General features: G+C 38.5%; 1 protein-coding gene across 2 annotated transcripts; it reads right to left on the bottom strand.

The window, feature by feature from the left end:
* Nucleotides 1–579: 579 nt before the first annotated feature.
* LOC102302925 (SPRY domain-containing protein 3) lies at nt 580–20396 on the bottom strand. 2 transcript variants are annotated; one of them, XM_005924816.2, is made up of 11 exons: nt 20292–20396; nt 18725–18871; nt 18552–18627; nt 13497–13621; nt 12423–12555; nt 12136–12324; nt 6687–6836; nt 4911–4968; nt 4167–4286; nt 3956–4080; nt 580–2855 (listed from the first exon to the last, which is right to left on the bottom strand). In XM_005924816.2, exons 2-11 carry the CDS (start codon nt 18850–18852, stop codon nt 2721–2723), a joined length of 1239 nt encoding a protein of 412 aa, XP_005924878.1. In that variant the 5' UTR covers nt 18853–18871; nt 20292–20396; the 3' UTR covers nt 580–2720. The 2 variants fall into 2 exon arrangements, with proteins under 2 accessions (XP_005924878.1, XP_005924879.1); XM_005924817.2 differs by having other exon boundaries at nt 20254–20390.
* Between the last annotated feature and the right edge of the window lie 1339 nt (nt 20397–21735).

Below are 21735 nucleotides of genomic sequence, written 5' to 3' on the forward strand. Positions count from 1 at the left end.
TTTATTTTCCCAAACAAGCCGCACTAAAAGGATTAAAGAGCGGCATGCGGCTCCGGAGCCGCAGGTTGCCGACCTGACCGTTGTGTCATGGTCTTTAATTTTATTCTGTTGCAGACCAGTCAGAATACATCATCGTTCTTAATTTATCTCGAAATGAGTGCTATTGATGCTGGCAAGGTCATTGATTTCCATTTGAGAACTGACAATCTGTGATTCACAGTGAGGCAAAGAAAGCTCTAATTTGTGATAAATATGAACTTTATCCCTTTATACTGAATGAATAACATCCAATGTTTACTGTCATCTTACAGCTTTGCTGTTATCTAACCAGTGTGCTTAGAAAGATATTTACCTTAATCATCCCGTAAATGTTGTGCTTATCTGAAAAACCTATTAATATGATCTCCATTTTAAAAAATTTAAACCAGACAAACATTTCATCTACATGAAGAAACAACTTTTTTTTGCTGGCATTAAAAAAGTGAAGTTAGTCTTAAGATTTAAAGTTAGCAGCCAGCACAGAATGCTCATTAAAATTAAACCTGAAGGGAAGAGGAAAGAGAAGAATGTAGTCAGTAGTGTGATGACTTTAAATATTTTATTAACATTTTTGGCATATTTATCTGATTGCTTTAAGAGACGACAAGAAAATACAAAAAAGTGAATTTGATATGAAAGAAGAACATATATAAGAAGGGATGTGAGGGCAGGATAGGTCTGTTGCAACAGCTCCTGCTAGGCATGGTCACCAAAATGGTTTACAGTACAGGCTGATGTGACAGTATGCTAAACGTTATGTCAGCACACAAGTAGCAGCAATGGAGCATAATTAAATATTTGCTGACCAAAAAGAAACAAAGACATCTGGGATGCACAAGATCCATAAGAAGTTTCTGCCTAAAAACATCTACATGAATCAATTCCAACACCCGCATGGAGGCACTTGTTTGATATCTAAAGGTGATCAATATTCTACTGTAAGGTGTTTTGACTTCACTGATTGACGGTGCAACTGCAGCTGATAAAAAGACCTAATTTACAGAACTGGAGATAAAATTAAAAACTTTAAATGGTGGCGTTATCAGCAAATGAAGACCCACTGCCATATTTTTATGAACATCTCACAACCTGTAACACAAATGCACCGTCTTCTGCTACAACTTAACTATCGGCAGAGGAAATGTAGAGATTTCTTAACAAAAGACTTTTGTAATAGATTATAGTGGAAAATAATGTGACGCAAGAAAAAAAAGGGTGAACATGAAAACGTTTGGCTGAATTCAAAGTACAGCCCAAGATAACATCACTGCAGAAAAAAAAGACAACATATCATTTTCAAATTTGATTTTCAAATATACCTGAGAGCAGCAAGTAGTATTACAGTATGGCTTCTTTTTACACATTCAGATCTATAGGCCAACAGTCCAACTAGTGAGAAATTCACTTTATGCAAATATAAGGCCTTAATTCTTGCCCTGACAGAGTTTGATAACTGAGAATTGCTCTTCAGAGTTTTCCTTTGGAGACATTTGATATGCATTTCTAAAACACTTAATGATGATCCATAGAAAACACACTCAATATGAGGATTACATAATTTTTTCCCCCCTGAAAACATCAGAAGTCTCCAATGAGTTTGGCATTTCTTTTCATTGATATAAACGTCTGTGATTTTCTTGGTTGGTTGATGGAAAAAAGTAAAGAACATGTATGTAGTTACACTTTGACACCAAGCACTCAAGCATTCAAGGGAAGTGAATAAACAGGACTATGAACCTCATACTGTCACCCAAATCTATTTGAGCTTCTTCCTCTCACATGGTTTTGATTTTAATCATAGCAGATTTTCAAAAAAGGTAAACAGCACAGAGAGTTACAGAACATTTCTGCTTATTTAAACAGCTTTCAAAAACACAGCAATTAAAGGCCATTAAACAGTTTTGATGTAATTTCAACAAATTGCTATTAAATTTAATTATCTCATAACTGTCAAAGCATGTGGCTTGAACCGTTTCCACAAAATAGCCTGTAATGACTCCATGTCAGAACAAGCACACATACCTACAAGGAATGGAGCAGCTAGTTTTTCCTGTAAACTCACTGTTCATTTAGTGCACAGCTGTTTCTTTGGAAGACTTTCTGAGGATTTTCTTTCTAAACTACGACTCTCACCACTGAGTGTCAGTAATTCACTGTAAGTAGGAAGAAGCAGCAGAGCTGTGAGGATAAGCTCAGGATGGCTGCAGGCTGTGAGAGTGCCATTTGCTGACATGCATTATTGCTGATAAGTAATAGGGTTCATTTGTTAGCTCATGCTCTTTCTGGACTTTCACATTCATTATTCTGTTGAGCCTCTTTTTGACATTTTATGCCCTTTTTTAACTTTAAGATGTTTATGTATTATTGCTACAGCATTACTCCATATTCCTAAAAAATCTCAGATTATTTTAACAATTTTTTAAAATATAAAAATTTTAAAAAAGCTATTTTTTAGGCACATATTTAATATTAACTCATAATTCTTATAAAAGTTTTTGAAAGCATATTAACTTATTCTTCCAGCACGAGGGAGCCACACTCAGCTTCTACACTGGAATGACTTTTCTGGGAACATTCTGGAATTTGTTGATTTTTACCATCGGATCTCCAAAATGCACACAAGCTCATTCCCTTGTCCTTGCTCTAATCTCACCATTCAGCTCTCATTTCCTCCACCCTGCTCATCCACTGAGGGGGTGCAGGTCCACTCTGACCTTCTCCCCAGTGCTCATCATGCCAATGGTAGGATAGAAGCCTCCTACAGGTAAGGCCACTTCCCTCCGGCCCACCACTTTTCCATTCCGGGTGAAGAACACCTGAACAACAAAGAAAATATATTAAGACTATCTGCTGGGAAGATGGCATATACAGTACTGTGCAAAAGTTTTGAGCCACCCCTTATTTTTTTATATTTTGCTTCCATATGAGCCAGACTTTACTGCAGTTTCTTAAAGTGCTCTCCAGGCTTTCCAGAGTCTTTCAAAGTTTTTCTGCTTTTTCTACTCTTATTCACTCTAGTCCTTGCACCTCACCATTTTCAGACAAGTTCAAGCAATAAAAAAGTGACCCTAACTCAAGGGATGAACCAGGGTTGTGCCTACACATAACAGATAGCTTAGAAAATAAATAGTTTCAAATGGTATCCTTTTGCACAAGAAAACTCTCACAAAAACACAACTTTTGCTCCCATTTTAGTTGAATCTACATAAAAATGCCAAAGATAACACAGTCTAACAGACATAAAATTGTATATTTGCATTTTTGTAACTACAGTGGTGTTCCCAAAGTGCCATTAGATGAAAACGTGGCATATGCACTGTGTGTAGTGTTTACTTAAAAAAATGAGCAGATTGTAGAGGATTAAAAAGGAAATAGCAGGTCTAAAAAATATCTACAGCAGATGACCAGTGTATGAAAGTCAAATCCTTAAGAAATAGGAGGAAAAAATCCAGTAAAGACCTGACACAGGACCTGAGAGATGCATCTGACCCTTCAACTGATCTATCTACTGTTCACTGAAACCTCAACAGAAACAGTCTCAGTGGAAGGGTCGCTGTCAAGAAGCCATTCTTAAGGAAGGGAAAAGGCTGGGGTATGCCAAATTACACAAGAACTGGACTGAAAATCGGTGGCAACAGGTCTGAAGGAGTGATGAATCCAGATCATTTTTCAGCATGATAATGATCCCAAACACACTGCCATCTTATCACACTGATAAGAAAGAGTGCAGTAAAAGGGGATCATACCAAATACTGACTTTCAAACTCATCAAAACTGTATAAATTCTGTTTTTTCCTTATATACTGTAAATTCATTTATGGCTTTATTGTTTTAATAAACTGCTGCACCTGTTTCCCATTTTCCTATCAAAACGTAAAGAAATGATTCGAATTTCCACACTGTGAAAGGATCTCACCATGACCTTCCTCCCCTCTAAATCTTCTCCCTCATCCTCATCCTCATCTTCATTGTTTGCATACAAATCATTGTGAACCTCAAAGGGCTTAGCAACCCCATCGAAGTCCCAGTCGTCGATCTCATCTGAAAGTACCCAGTAAGAAAGCAAGTCAGAGGCTGCACGTGTGAAGGCACTTTGAAAAACGTGCGAACAATATAAACACGTTCACCTCCGCCATCAATGCTGAAGTCACGCGGAAACATGATGCCGCAGCCCATGATGTCCCCTTCAAGGCAACGCGGCCCAAACGGGTCCCCGACCCCACTGCCGTGGAACAACTTCCCATCATCTATGAAGAACAACAAGGGATCTGATTACAACTTTATTCCACATTAACAAGAGTATTACATAATAAAGAAACAAATGCCGATATCAAGATATAAAACAACATCTCTCATCTGCCAACATGTAACAGTGAACAGTGTAAAGAAATATCCATCGTTCATTTTCCAAAGAAGTGATTCTGGACAAACACACGGCCACTCCAGCAAGCAATTTAGAGTTTCCATTTGACCTGATCTGCATGATTTAGACTGTGGGAGGAAATCAGAGCAACCAGAGGAAACAGACATAGACATAAGGGAGACCATGCACCAATTACACTGAAACAATATCACTCTGAAGTTTACATCTTTTTCCAAGTGCTGGGAGTAAAATAGAGCTACTCAGGAATCAATCAGAAACATTACGTTAATACAACTTAAAGCAATGATCAGGAATAATAACCATTCAGCCCTTTTTAAGATCGCTGGAAACATTTGTTTGGTGCCATTTTCTGTGTCACTGATGGCAACACAATGATTGTGTCCACTACAAAAAACATTGTGACAATGGGACTCAAACATGGGCTTGATTGGAGTTCAGACAGTGACACCTAATCATCCAGCATCAGGATCAGACTGAGCACTCTCACCTGCATGATAAGCTATGGACCCTCTGCTCCAACCCGGATGTCTGTTTTTTGGATAGTCCTGAAAATCAAAAAAGAAATTAGCTGTGGCTGATGATGGAATAAATTACTGCTAGGCTGATTGTTTTATTATATACATTTATTTCTCTAAGATGGGATGCTTATCACGACTTTTTTAGACATAATAGACGTCCTAAAGGTGCTGTTCAGAGATGCCCAGCAGAACTCTTGTACTGTTTACAATTATTCAAAGCTGCGAGGGATTCTTTTACCTGAAATAAAACCTGCCTAACGCTGATTTTATAGGTCTATGTTTAGCCTAAATTTAGGTGGTTAAAGTATCCGCACAAAGCCACGTACACAGAGCACTGGAGTGATTGTGTGCACAGTCACAGGTAGAGAAATCGCACGTTGCAGTGAAGAAGATAAGACTGGAACAATACCACAGGCAAGTAAATAGCAGACAGTGACACCAAAAGGAATGCACTATAAACAAGTGTTCCTTTATCCAACATAAGCAATGATTGAGCAACTAGTAACTTAAGCATTTGTTACCTTTAGATAGAGAGAGAGAGAGAGAGAAAGAGAGACCCTTGTTTTGATTTTTGCAGCAAGAGGTAATACTTCCCATCAGCAGACTGATGCATCTCGCAGGAGATGACGGGGGATGGAACTTAACCTCAGGAATGACCGTTTGATGGATTTATAATGCTCCACTAAAACCGCAGACACACTGAGAAAAACAATTCCTGGAAAACAATCAGCACAATGACAGAGCTCTATTCTCCACGACGTCTGACCCGAGGGCACGGCGTGCCCACACACAGTAACTAACAGCAGAGGAGTGAGGGGGAGCTTAACGTCAAGGGTGTCTGCAACAGCAATCCATTACCTCCCAAGCTGAGAGCACTATCCCAGCTGGCAAAGCAGTGGTGCGATTATGAAGAGTGACGCTCAATCAATTAGCGTCCAATAACTAAGAACAGCGAGCACGAGCGAGCTGGCGGAGAACAACGACATCTGAGCCAAACTTCATTTCATATCACTCATTCAAATGATGCAATCGCTGCAGCCTGAGCAATTATTACAGTGTTTTATTTGTATTAAACAGGATGTGCACAGAGTTCACATGAGGCCAGAGGCAGTTTGTTTTATCTCTGATGTGTAAATATTTAACAGATCTAATTTAGTTTCAAAACACAGGACATCATTTTCCACTTATGTAGGATTTACTCCACATAAATGATCCTGGATGGATGGATGGATGGATGGATGGATGGATGGATGGATGGATGGATGGATGGATAGATAGATAGATAGATAGATAGATAGATAGATAGATAGATAGATAGATAGATAGATAGATAGATAGATAGATAAGCCAGAGGAACTTGTGCAATCATTTTTTGCTAATCTACAATGATTGACTATTTGGAAATATAGAAGAAGTAGGACTAACTTTCCTATTCAGGAGGGCAGTCAGTAAACATGTTAGCATGCATATGGAACAACCTTCTATGGAAAACCAGATGTAGCGGTAAAATGAGACAATATTTATTCTGTTGTTAGCTTTTCCTCTTTCGGTCATCCATCACTTAGACTGGAAACAGTGAGAGCAGTGGGGCAAATGAGGGAGAGCGATGACGAGGTGTTAGAGGGGCAAAGAGAAGTTTTCTTTACTGACAGATAACCACGGTGTGTGTATAGTAAATTAACCCTTGTATCAATGTCAGTGACATGTGATCATTATCGTGATGACTGTAACGAGGAGCCTCTTACCCTGCGTGCCAGCCCCAGTGCAATATAACACTTCTCTCCAGCATCTGTGATCTCCAGCTCATAGTAGTGGAAGCGTGTGTTCAGAGGCCGACGGGCTTGAGCCAAGCCCACATCCACGATGCTCTTCCCTTTCCCTACGTACTCCAGCAGCTGCAGACATGACCCATCAGACATGTTAAACATGCACAGCTAGTAGGAGAAGTCATATAATATTACATGCAGACATTACTTTGAAAACAGTATCAAGATGAATCTGATTAGGTAGCAAGGTACTTTATACCTTTAAATATGAAAAATGTGTCTATAGGTAATTTTAAAGGATAAAATAAACATGAAGTTGTATTTCACTCTTATACATAAATCCCCAAGCACCTAAACACAATTTCTGTCAATTCACCACATTCAGGATTTGGTGCTACAGCTGACTAGAGGCGAGTTACATTATCAAGCTTCCCTAGTGCTGCAGTTACATTATGTTTAAGCACATGGCATTATCTCAGAATCGAGTAACTAAAGTCCTGCCAGATTTCCAACATAACTTCTGTTCTGCTAATCTCAAAAACACAGTGAGGTCCATATGTTTTTTAAACAAAGGCACAATTTTGGTGCAGACATTTAGATTTGATTCAACAAAAGTTGAATGGCTGTTTGGGAAACAGCCATTTTAATACACAGTCCCTCACTTTAAGATGATAAATATTAATTTAGCATAGCAAAGCAGCACAATTATGAATACAAGGATTTTTTTTTCGAGGATGAAACCTCTTTGCAGTCTTGGACTGCCAGAAATCTAGAAGCCATGGACCAAATGCCGTTTCCTTTCTTGAAATGCTCTGCCAGGCCTGAACTGCAGCCGCCTCCAGTTGCTGCTTGTTGTCTCTGCATTAAGTTAATACATTTCTTTGCCTTATGAAACTTTTGGGTTACTTCTGCAGTATGGTCATTATCCGTATCCTTCAGAATTGATCCCTTTACGGGGCGACCGTGGCTCAGGGGGTTGGGAAGCGTATCTGTAACCGGAAGGTTGCCGGTTCGATCCCTGGGCTCTCTGTCCTGGTCGTTGTGTCCTTGGGCAAGACACTTTACCCTACCGCCTACTGGTGTTGGCCAGAGGGGCCGATGGCGCGAAATGGCAGCCTCGCTTCTGTCAGTCTGCCCCAGGGTAGCTGTGGCTACAACTGTAGCTTGCCTCCACCAGTGTATGAATGCTAGAGTGAATGAATAGTGGCATTGTAAAGCGCTTTGGGTGCCTTGAAAAGCGCTATATAAATCCAATCCATTATTACTTCTATCAGCAGTCAGATCATCAATAAACCCTCTCTATTTACATTCAAGTGTCTCCTGACTGTAGACTTACGTCCTCGAAAGTGTTCTTCACTTGGCTAGATGTTGTTGTTGTTTTTCTTAAACATGGATATAATTCTGTCATCATGTACTTTAGTTATCTTTGGTGGCCTTTCAGGCTTTCTGGTGTTGCTGAGCTGGTCATTCCTTCTTTTTAAGAATGTACTGTTGATTTTGGCCTCTCCTGAAGTTTTTTTTCCCATTTCTCTGCCATCTATTTTGGATTTTCAACCCAACAATGGTTTCCCTCACTTGTGCTGCCATGTCCCTGGACCTTGTATTGAGAATTTCAGAGAACAGATACAAAATGCAAATTCATCTGCGTAATATATTTTGAATATTGAGTGAACAGACTTCACCCGGCCATAAAACGGTTTATCAGTCCAATTACTTTTGTGCCTCTGTAAATGAGGGACCATGTAGAAAATGGTATGGTTAATGCCATATTTTTGCTAAACCCCTTGAATTAAATCTGAAAATCTGCACTTCATAGCATCTTGGTTGTTTTGTTTATAACAGTTGTTTGTTACAAAGACCAAAATTACATAACAAAAACGTGTTACTGTCCAAAAACATGGACCTACCTTTACATGAATCACTACTTTCAGAATTTATTGCAAAAGCTTTGGAAGCCTACAGAGATTACTGAGACGTTCCAAATAATTTCTCCAATAGTTGAATTTAAACAGCGTTGCTTTAGTCAAGTGGGTGGTCAGTCAAATTGCATGTGTCACTCTGACAGCTTAAAAGACAAAACTGGAGAAAGAAAGTTTATCCGAATGATTATAACCACTACATTATATTTGACTGCTAGTGCAAGCATGTCTGATTCTGCACCAGCTTGATTACAGCTTCTGTTTCAGGTTGCTATAAACATTCGCTAAAGAGAGAGCATGTTTCCATCTAACATTAATGCAAGAAGAAACCAGTGTTACACGAACCAGTCAAGCTAAAGTTCATATCCATATCTAAGACCTTTGACCTTTTGGATATGAAACACTACCACTTATTTTATCTTGGAAATTTTGTTAGAATTACTGAGGCCAAGTGAACATCTATACCAAACTTCATGAAATTCCCAAAGGGTATTCAGAGCTGGCTGATGGACGAGCTGAAAACTTAACGCTTCGGTTGTCGCTGGTAAAACCCAGGCTGCAACGCTGTGCGTATCTTTCTTTCTATGACAGAAATTAATTTGTCATCTATGCATTTAACTGTCTGGGTACGAAACAGGGGCTGCCCTGTTTCGTACATGCAGCCAAGAAACTCAGCCCTACTAATTTCATTCTCTCTCCACAGGACCCATTAAAATGTCATCAGAGCAGATGAGGACATGTGCACATAATATGACCATCTGAAGATACCTTCATTAGTTAAAAAAGCCAGAAGTGCTCTGCCTAAAATCTCATTAAAAATAAAACAGTTACCCAGTGAACTCCTTTTTTTTTTGTCACAACGAACAAGTGGGATTAAATTTTTATTATGATGCCATTTTGCATTCTTAAATCTTATCTAATTTATTATTAGTTAAATCAGTATTTACTCCTGATTAAGTTCTGGAGAAGTTGAATTTTTTTGTTCTTCTTTTTTTCCCTCACAGCTATCATCTGGATTACAGCTGCTAGTTAATCATTCAGTAACCTATAAATACCTGTGCCGATTTCAGCTCATGACAATATTGAACTTGATGATATAATATTGTTGTGAAAAACGAAAATGAGATTCAGGTAGATAAAGAAACCCAAACATCTGAGGAATTAGTTCTGATTGAATACAATCTTAAAAGTCCTGCGGCGTTCTTACTGATACCACTGGCAATGATCCACTGTTGCTGTTGTCAGTAGCAACAAAATAAAGTGAGTAACAGAATGATACTAACGTGACACATAATACCAACAACTCCATACCTACTGCAGTAAAGCAAAAGCAAGACCCAGCAGCAGACAGACATGTGCCACAGCGGATGTCTGTCTGCGTGCCCACACACAGCCATTCAACTTTTGTTGAATCAAATCTAAATGTCTGCACCAAAATTGTGCCTTTGTTTAAAAAACATATGGACCTCACTGTGTTTTTGAGATTAGCAGAATAGAAGTTATGTTGGAAATCTGGCAGGACTTTAGTTACTCGATTCTGAGATAATGCCATGTGCTTAAACATAATGTAACTGCAGCACTAGGGAAGCTTGATAACTGCCCATCTGTATATGGAGATTCACATAGAATGGCTTTAATTTAAGATAAAGGTTGATCATCTCAGTCTTTTATAGTTAGTCTGACTAATGCATGCGCGTGTTAACCCATTTAGGTATTTGCTAAGCAACATGAAGACATCGCAAGATATTGTTCATATTTTGATTTTTGTGGCTAAAATGAGAAATTACTGTCACTAAATAAAAATGATATGATGCTTTTAGAAGGTGTTGTAAGTACATAAATGCTACAAATGGGTCACTTTATCACACTGACAGGTGGTTGCTAGGATCTTTGATAACATCTGATATAGATAAGAATATTTAGGGACCTAAGCTGTGCCTGTGTGCTGATTCTGATTGCTCAACTATTGATTGTGTGAGAGAAGTTCACAAACATATATTATAGTCAGACTCTATAAAGCTAAAAAGTATTGCTATAGACCTAGGATGCATAATCAAAACGATGAATCCTTGCAATGCTGTGTGTGAAATCCTCAAGAGGCTTAGCCTTTTGCCAAAGGACCATAACATTTTTTTTCTTAAAGACCTGTCTGGTTAAATAAATTAAAAAAGAACTTTAAAACTCGTTGTGCTTTTGGCATCCCAGTGCCATCCTTAACTTGTGTTCCTGAAGGTCAGGCTGGCTGTTCATGCTGCAGCTTGCAGGCCCTGCACTTACACAGGAGAGGGCCGTGTTTTTAGAAATAATGGATAAACAAATGTGCGGGTGGCATGGAGGTTACTCTAAGAGTGCAGTTTTTGTGTGTATCAACTGCTGAGTCAAACAAAAACATTGCAGCCAAGCAGTCAGGGGGGGGGGGCAAATGTAGAAAGCCAGAGTTGTCATTGAACAGCTTGGAGAAAATGTTGCTTATTTTTCTATTGCTTTGTTTCCCTTTAGTACTTCTTGTCTTTACAATCTTGAGTATTGCAGTCACAATTTCTGTCACAACATCAACGTTTTGGTTGTAATGTGGGTGATGATGCACTAATTCCATCAGTGATATTATACATGTGAGCACATTTCTTATGTTAACTCTTTAATTCAAAGCCCTCTTTTAAAGGAATATACATGCACTGAATAAATGGTTTATAGCACAGTATAGTTTAGCTGTACCCAGCCACATGGGCATAAACGTATAGTATTTGTCACCAGTTGCTACAGCTTCTAAAAGGTTTAGAGCCAGTATTTAACCACAAAGTGAAAGTCCTTTGATTTAGAATCTGTTTTGTGAAAGTGTCCTGGGTTAAGAGCATTAACTTGTTTTATGATGACAGAAGAGACCAGAGATCCTAGAGAAAACCAGCACAAGCCCAGGTGACTATTTGGTAACCACTGAGCCATCGTAATAGTTACAAACAGTTACTGTACTGCTATAAAGTTATATATTATCCTGTTTGCCTCTATTCATGATAATTAATTAATACTTAGATAAAGGCTTACACCACATAACATTATGTTATATTTTTTAATTGATTCTCTTACTTTAAATCACTTTAAGAAGACTCAGATGGTGTCTGAACATGCTGGATCTCGCAAGGGTTAGTTAGGGTTAGAGTCATGATTCTTCCTGATTTAGCAATAACATGATGGACAGTTTGAAAAGATTACCACATCCAGTTCAGCAGAACCAGACAACACTGTATGTTTGATCTACATTTTCTTTTTCCTACATTACTTACAATACAGCTCTGACAGTCTATTATACACTATTTTAGTGTATTATGCCATTAGCTGCCAATATAGCTCCAAGCTGCAATCCTCAAGAGACATATGAAGCTCCGTTCATTTTCTATTCCACACCACCTGATATTTTTCATTATCTACGCTGCTTTGTTGCTCAGTGAAGTGGCTCATGTTAGGCAATTTAGCATCACATCCTCAAGGCCAACCTGTTCCAAAGGACTTACCGTGCCAGTGACCTTGACATCATGGAGACGAGCCCAGTCCTCTTCGTGACTGTCAACTATCATCTGTCCATCATCCTCCTCCATTCCCCATTCAGCATTCAGGTCCAGCAGCACTTCTTCACCTAAAGAGTGCATCCCCACTGCAGGGTAGAGACCATCGGGAGATGCTGGGATCTCCACATTGCCAACCTGAGCACACAATCAGACAGTTTTTAAGAGATTAGCAGCGAGAATATATGAAATCTGTGTAAAGTGATACAAAGGCACTTATGGGGTGCACTACTTACTTCGTGACCATTCTTGGTGAAAAACACTGTTAACTGTCCATCTTCACCATCTAGTGATATTCCACAACCGATTCTGTCACCTCTGCAGCATTTTGGACCAAACTGCTGTCCTACAGTGTTGCCATTATACAGCCTGCAGAGAGACAAAAAGGAGAGGCCATTTACCTCGCTACAGTCACTGTTTCTATCTTTACAAAATAATAAAAAAAATCAGATGAAAACGCCTTAAGTCATTGATCTAAGGATCTAAAGTACTGCATTATGTGCAACTGTAAAAGTAAGAAGTTGTGTCATAATCCAGCGGTCCCCAACCCCCGGGCCTCGGACCGGTACCGGTCTGTGAGTCGTTTGGTACCGGGCTGCGAGAGTTGAGGCTCAGGTGTGAAATGTATAGTTTTCAGGGTTTTTATCGGTTTTCAGCGTTATTTTGTTATCGTTTTTATCGTTTACTCGGTTTTCCTGGGTCTTTTCACGTGTGTTATGAATAAATTTTATTTTTTTCGGTACCGGTACTAGTTTTATTTTGTTGTATTTATCCGCGACACCTTAAAGGCCGGTCCGTGAAAATATTGTCGAGCATAAACCGGTCCGTGGCGCAAAAAAGGTTGGGGACCGCTGTCATAATCTATGTCTCGCTCTCTTTCTCTTTCCAATCATTTACTGTCAAAGCTCAAACAAAAACACACGATATAAAACTGAAAACTAATGATCCAAAAAAACTAAAACATGCTTGTGTACAGCTGATGGCTTTCAGTTCCAGGTCAGTGTGCCCTTGGTAAATTTTCATCACTTCGCACTTCATTCTTTTGAAGGGAACATACAGGAAACCTTCACAAAGTACATAACCACACCTGCTCAATAAATCCTGATGTACAGATTGACTATTCTTCGTCCAGTTGCTGAAAGCATTTTATTCTGCTCCTTCAGGCTGTTCCCAAAAGTATTCAAACGAAAGTGCTATGTTTCTGGTTCCTCAATCATGACTGACACATGAGCACACACTGCTAAAAGTGCTTTAATGTGGAGCATATCCATATCATGAATGTAACTGTAAAGAAAATAATTGTCACATACTTGCCATCATCAGCATGGAAAGCCACAGAATTTGGTAGCCAGCCTGGTTGATGATCCAGTTTGTAAAACTGAGGCACCAAACCGACAGCAATCATTCCCCTCACTCCTGTTTCGATTATAGTCACCTGAAAAGACCAAAAGCACTTTTACCATCTATTAAAATCACTTTTTAATGGCAATAAGAAGAAAGTGTGTGGTCCTTCTAGCTGCTCCTAAATCCAAAAGCTTTGAAACAACCTGCAACAGAATCAGTGACTTTTATTAAACTGCTTCCTGCAACACAATGATCTTGTCTTTTAACTGAGAATTATTATCATTACTCATCTTGTACTATATTTCATATTAACTTGTTGAGCTTTGCATTTTTGTGTCCTATGTTCTTATCTTTAAACTTTATCTTAAATGTGACTTATATTTTTTAGTTTTGTCTTTTTTTGCCTTTTGAATTTTCAATTCCATTTTCAAATGTGATATAGAAACAAAGTTATTATACTTTGAAATGTAAAGATGCTTTTATAAAAAAAAGTGAGACAGTGTTTAGAAGAGCTGCAGTATGAGACCAAGCAGGGAGGTTAAAGGATGCATATGCATATCTTGTCTTATGGTGGCAGTTGGAGGACAAGGCCAATTTAATCACTAAGAAAAAGACACATGTTCACAAATAACCAGGATTTAAGCTAATTCTTGCATAATGTATTATAATGCTGATGACTAAAAGAGATGTTAATGACTAGCATGTTTAGCATGTTAATATTTGTATAATATAATACATGTAAAATATTGTATTTAGAACCAATATGAACCTGGTTCTAATGGAACGTTAGTACTTTTGCGCCAACATAAACATCTTTTGTTTATGAGTCCTTATTGAGTCATAAAGTAAAGAACAGCACTAAAACAAATGCTGATGCATATCTGATCATGTATATCCTGTTGTTATTAATACATTTTATTCAACGTGGTTTTACCTGCTAGTTAAGAGTTTTTAAGTATTTTATCACAGCACAGAAACTGATCTGAAAAACCAACTGCTAGGGTCCTGCAGGTTTGTTTGCCACTACTGCAGATTTTTTACATGCTGTTACATGTTTTATTTTGGACTTGCACTCTTCGTCTTTTCACTTCATAACGTTTCCAAACCAACTTGATCCCAGATCTTTGTACAACCCCACACGATGGTTCAAAGTGAATACTCTTAAGTAACGAGCTGGGCTGCACCACTGTTATGATAACTAAATGGTGACCATATGTCATCATCCCCGGGGAACTCTTAAAGGACACAATGCAACTGAAGCACTGCTGGCAAATCCAGGGCAAAGAGAAAAGGAAACTTTTTAAGTTTTTCCCATGACCTCAGCACTCATCTCCTAAGAGTAAGAAGCAATATTTATTTCTTTTTTTGTTCTACTGGAAAACATGTGGGTGAACCCTAAAATCTGCACTCAGGCCAACAATTAGCATCCACTTAATCATTAATTAGTTGAAAAGCCCATTTGTGCAAATTGTATTCTTCTTCCTCCTCCAAGGTAACTCCCTGTATGGGAGTGAGTCACTAGGGTGAAGCACATGAAAGTATCAGTCTTGAGGGCTGGTTACTTTTTCACTCTACGTCAGAGCAAGCAGGATGTGTGTGTGTTGGCAAGTTTGAACATGGCAGATTCTGATACATTCACTGTCCTGGGATTTTTATGTTGTACAGTATGTAGATTACCAGAAAATGTAAAATAAATACAGGGTGCATGACTTGAAATGAGCTGTGACTATTTGAACTATGAACTGATTTGTCAGGGATTAAGTGACTGAATCATCAGACTCGACAGCTCAAAAGTTACCACCGAAACTTAAACACTGAGTATCTGTTTTTCTTTTTTTAAATTACAAAACGAGTATAATGGAGACCCAACTGGGTACTTTTGCTGGTGCTGATTAAAGAAGTTTTCAAGTAAATGATCAGAATCAGAATCTATTGATGCTGACAGTAAAATCTGGCAGCCCTACGAAGAAAGAGGCATTTTGTAGCCTTCGAGTAAACAAACATATCCTTAAAAAACTGCATGCTGAAGATGGCAAATACTAGCCTACGCCTAACTTTAGCTCTATCTTCCCTCATTAGTTGGCAAAATTGACAATCATTTGCTAGAAATGTGAAGTTTGATTTTGCAAATATTTTTCTAGAATACTCACAATAATTTAAAAAATCAGTTTTTTTAATTAAATGAAATGACACTAGCTACCTTTAGATAAAGTGAGTTTTCTTCTTTGTAGCATGAATTATGATTAAATGTGATTGCTATCATGTACAACGTAGGTTCAAAAGAAAAAATGAACCCTCAAGCGAAACCTGGTAAACTGAATGAGCTGTGGCTGAAAATTACAGCTACTGGAAATATGTACAGTGTTGTTTCAAAAACATGCAGGTATGACTTTGAGAATTTGGCTTCAACAGCACAGAATGTAAAAAAACAAAACAAAGGAAAAACCTGCCAAGTGATTCCACAAATCACCACTGCAAGCTGAAACATCTTCGTTTCTCAAAGGCATCATTTTTCCATGAAGTTTCATGATTCATCTCTCATCATGACTCCAAAAACGAAAGGGACCTGCCAAGTCTTCTTGTGTCACACAAAATAAAGAGGGAGTACCAAGACTGAACTTCCTATTACACAGTTTCAAAATTAAATGTACAAGAAATTAATGTTTGTATTTTTCAGCCACACAGTGACTGTGGATGTTTGATCCTTTGGCAACCACCAAAATGAATCATCCATCCAATCGTCTATCTATCTTCTGCTGATTTTCTGGGTTCGGGTTGTGGGGGCAGCATTATAAACAGAGAAGCCCAGATTTCCCTTTCCCCAGCCACGTCTTCCAGCTCATCCGGGTGGGGACACCCATAGGTGTTCCCAAGCAGGCAAAGAGATATAATCTCGCCAGCGAGTCCTCAGACTGCACTGTGGGCTCCTTCCAGTAGGTTGTGCTCGAAACACCTCACCTAAGAGACATCCTACTCCAAGCCACTCATGGTGACCAACGACCAAGCTCCTCATAGAAGCTATAGAAACTCTATAGAGTCCAGCCACCCTTAAATGGAACTCATTCCCGCTGCTAATATCCATAACCTCATTCTTTCAGTCACTACCCAGACAATAGGTGATGGTAGGAATCTAACGCTAACCGATGGGTAAAACACAGCCTCACCTTTACACTCATAATAACACATAATTGATAATCAATTTTTTCTCACCTTTAGGAGTCTGTCTATTCTGTTTAACAGTTCATGCATCACTCGTGAACTCATAATCTTTTCATATATATATATTAAAAAACGACTCATTGTTGAAACTCTGCATCATTGTGCTTTGAGCTTTTAGTGTCATCTTGTAGCATTAACACTTGAGAGAGTCGATACCTGGTAAAGCACCTAGCCACATGACTACACTATTTACAATAAAGCTATCAGATTACAATCACAGGCAACCTCATACTGTATGTAAGTAATACTTAATAAAATCCTATGACAATAACAAGGTTTTATTTCTTCTAGCTACTCTTTGTTTAATGTGTGCAATTACACAATTGTGTAGTTGTAGGCTCAGTGTATAAATGAGCAGTATATAAAATGTGCTGATAACTTCTTGCATTCCCAGAAACACTGCATGTTACTATATAGTGAGTGAGAGAAAGCCTTGCTGGCTATAAACTCCCTCTGGTGCTAACAGTCCAACAACAGGTGCAAAGCATGGAAGAGGAGAGGAGAATATTTTTTACATTTTCTTTTTACATATTTGAAAAAATAAGAATAAATTACTGTAGCAACAACCAAATCGAAACAATTAAAAATTAAACAGAAATTATTATTAATTTGTACTGTTGTCAATGTATTTTTGTGCATTCATATTGATTGAGTGGCCTGAACACAGACAGACTCTGTATGAATATTGAGAGTTTTAAATATACTGCTGAATATTTTACAAGTGCCTGATGATCAGATTCAGTTACTTTCAGGCTCAGACGGGACCACCATTTCTGTTCCAGAACACCACACAAAAGAAGTTCTTCTGTGCACAATCACTTTCATTACTTGAGCGTAACTTCCACATCAATTAAACTGCATACTGCGGAATGAACACATAATATATTCAAGTCTTCTAAAATTGCACTGTCATGTGGAAACAGGCCCACGGCTTTTTTATTAACGCTGAACTACAATGACAGCGCAGTAAAAATACATTTAAAACATTTTTTGTTCAATACCCAATTGGGTTTTGTGAAATGTGAAAACCTCCATTCACAGAGGTCATAACTGAGAGAAGCCTACACTAGAGAAAGTCTACAGAAGTCTTCGATTTAAAAAAAACAAACAGTGAAAACAGTCCAGCTCAGAAATGAAGAGGGTGGCAGAAAACTTGTTGGACTTTCCAACATTACATCATCAACTAATCAACAGTAAGAGTGAACTCACAGCAGTAAGAGTGAACTCACAGCAGGCAATCCACACTGTGCCTGAGCATGTTTAACCCCCCTAAGATCAGTGTGTTTGGCCAGTGTGAGTGTGAGAAAAACTGGGCACAGGTACAGTTCAGTTGGCAGGGAATTAGTGTATGAGCATGGGAATAATAGTTTTATTACAAAGAGCTTGTTAATTTCTAATTAACAGATGTACAGGTAAGGTGAGAGGACAGTGTGTGACCACTTTCAAAAGTCAATTAGAGAGAGAGAGAGAGAGAGAGCAAGTTTCTGAGACAAATTGAAGCGTACACACACCCGTTTCTTTAGGTGTAGTGCGAGTGTATGACAGCAGACGAGAGGGGAAATCCATGTAATGATGCCTGATGTGAATACACCCAAGAATGGTTCCCAACTGTGGCCATTAAAACCATATAACTGGTCCCAATTTCAGTTCTTTAATGTGGCAATCAGTCCAAGATATCATGGTTATGGACACGTACATTTGTGTTGCAGAATAGGCAAGACAAGTGAAAACACAAACATCAACGAGGTTACAAAAATGATCACAATGGTGTTTTAAGTAAACGCATAAGTTGGTGCACTTACTTCAAAATAGCGGTTTCTTTTCGACAGTGGCCTGGCCGCCACAAAGCAGCCAACTTCATCTGAATTCCCATGATACCTACAAAGAGATCCGTAATAATCAGCACTTAAGTGAAATCGGATGCCAAGTCAGTAGAAAGGTTCTCTTCCATCTCCCAAAGTGGCATTGCTTTTACCTGAGTACGTCACCATCTCTCAACATCCTTTTGAGTCTCTCCCGGTAACGCACAGCTCGCACCTCACGAATTTCTCGTATTCGCCTCCTCCAGTTTAGAAAGCGATAATGAAGGTTTATGTCGTCCATGTCTGAAAACCATCACAATCTAGAACACAAAGAGCACATCTGAGATAAAATACTTGGTTTTAAAACACTAAAAGTTACTGTAAAAGTGGACCACTCCACCAAATTATGGACAAGAAGTGTTGTTATGCTGACTCTATCGTTTACAAGGCACAGAGGTTTAGTTACTATATAACTGACATGAGTTTATGAGGAAAAAATAAATATAAATGCAGTCACCAAAAGTATAAGTTTGGGAAATTCAGGGGCAGCACAGGACCTCCTTAATAAAACAGTAATGATTTCTGACCACAATATTGTGCAATCAAACAATACGAAGGACTTGGGTTTGATCCTCAGGCCAAACCCTTCCTGTGAGGAGACTCTGTTTTTCCGTTCACATTTAATCCTACTTTCCAAAGACAAGCAAAGGCCTGGACAGGGACTTCACCCTGCCAACAGGCACGAACGTGAGCCCCCCCATTGTGTTGGCCCGTGACGGACAGGTTTTTCCCGTGGGCGACCTACACGCTAACCGAACTGGGGCTGACTCAAGAATAGACTGTCTCATCTCAAGATTCCCATGAATACATGACTCCCAGATTCACTTTGTCTCTTGCTCACTTTTCTTTATTACGTGCTGATAATATAAAGGCAAATCACTTACTAGTAAAAGGATGCGAGTACACGTGTTTTTTCCTAAACTATACTTTATTCTTATAATATTCAGATTACTATCAAACAAGACAAAAAACTGAAACTGAAAAGCTTAAAAAGCAGGAGTTGAAACAGAAAGTTTTGTATTATAAATGACAAATAGATTTGCACTTCACCTGTTAGTTACCCAATCGGCTGATGTCTCAGGTCTACCTCGGTGATACTACTTTCTAATATTATAAGAATATTATAAGAAAGTAATATTATCAAGTCTATAATCAAAGCCGTGCCGACTCACGTGACATTACACACAAAGTTATATTTTTCTTTTTTGAAATTCAAATTCACCCTTTACTATAGAGGTATATTTGTCGTGAACGGTGATGTGGATATTTTCTTTTCACTGAGTCAGAGGTGGGTCATTATACAGACATGCGCAGAGTTGAAAAAGTCTAAAAATGCTGCCATACACTACTGAACCTTTGTAAAATACGAGTCACTATCATGCATATAATATATATGCGTGCGTTTTTTTGTTTTGCCAAAGAAAATAAATATGAAAGCCGTAAGGTCGTACTATCACTTTGTTTCCTGCCTTTTAACCACTACGATTTACTAATTTACGAGCCTTCCCCAAACACGACACTGCATTTCCCAAACTACAGACAGGACTCTGTTGGCCGGCTAGCTGCTTCAGCGCCACAACATTATCTCGCTTTGTGGCTGATTATATGACGTAAACATGGATACAATAGAGTTTATACCCACACTATTCAAAGTCCTCCTGTCTTATAATGATTCCTTACTGTTTTATAACTTGTAACGCGTCGTTCTTCGGCTTTTCTTCCAATTTTAAGGAGGTGAACTATACCACTTTATGCCAAGCCAGCGCTGTCGGAAGTCCCGCCTCCTCGACCAATCAAACGTGAGGATGAATACGGAGAGAAATATTTAACCTGCGCAGTGCCGTGAGACAGCGATGCCGTTTGTAGTTTTTTTTATTTCCCCCCTTTTGATTTTACAGTTTGCGTTTTTTACGTCTACATCCAACTCTCTTTGCATATGATAAGAAAAGAAGTAGCGTGACCGACTCAACAATACTTTAAAAATAAAATAAAATATATGTTTTACTTTATAAATGGCTGGTTTTGTTTTATTTGACCACGTAGGTAATTATTTTGCTCCTAGGAACGAACTCTGAAGTATTGGTTTTAGAGCATACAAAACGATGTTGTTACCATTAGGACTGCATTCACCGACATGAGGAAAAAAGGTTGACATAATCTGGATGCATATATATATATATATATATATATATATATATATATATATATATATATATATATATATATCAAAATACAATATATATTATTGTCTAAGGAGCTTGGAAAGAAAAGCATCTGGACCTCTTTTAGTTTCTTGAAACTTCTCATCTGAGAAGCTTCTTCAGATCTAAGAGCAATTGGTGGAGAATCCCAGATTTTTAAGCCCTATTGGGAGTGTACCTAAGAGGGTCCGGGACCCTGGTAATTCTTAGTTTTAAATTGAATTTATTTTTATTCCACGTGTTTATGAATTTAGTTATACATATTTCATTTTCACTTTGTAACAGATATTTTAATATTTTAATCTAGTGGATTAGTGGCTCTGTGGTGTAATAGTCAACACATTCACCAAGATTCCCAATCCATTCGAACCTCAGGGGTTCAAAAGCTCCTAGTAGTCCCAAGGCTGGATAAATAGGAGGGTTGTATTAGGAAGTTCCTCTGGCATAAAATCCGTGCCAAATCAAACATGTGGATCCATCCGCTTTGGCAACCCTTTGGGAAATAAGGGAGCAGCTGAAAGTACCTTATTTATCTCTTTTTTGGATTATTTTCTTGATTTTGAAATTTCAAGCAAAACACTGCATCCCCCTCACAGCTTCTTATGAAGTTGAACCTCAGTTTGCGAGCTGGTTTACAATTGTATAAACCGGCATGGAAAAAAATTGACATAAACACTGAACTTAAGAGTAAGTTTGCTTCTGGTGGGGAAAATGAAAGCAGAAACCTACAAGTCCTAGCAACCATGAGATATTAAACGTATCAATTTTATGGCAAAATACTTTGATCCTGTCCTTTAATTTCATGTGTTTGTGATTCACAAATGCGGAATTTACAGGGCGGGACTTTTAGCTTGTGGCTATTGATGTCTTAGTCATCTTGCCTTCAGCGGCACTCCTTCAACCTTCCGGTGTCAATCAGTGTC

The sequence above is a fragment of the Haplochromis burtoni genome, unplaced genomic scaffold (genome assembly GCF_018398535.1).
Source record: "Haplochromis burtoni strain Fernald_Lab_line unplaced genomic scaffold, NCSU_Asbu1 Contig_79, whole genome shotgun sequence".
In the NCBI taxonomy this organism is placed as follows: Eukaryota; Metazoa; Chordata; class Actinopteri; order Cichliformes; family Cichlidae; genus Haplochromis; species Haplochromis burtoni.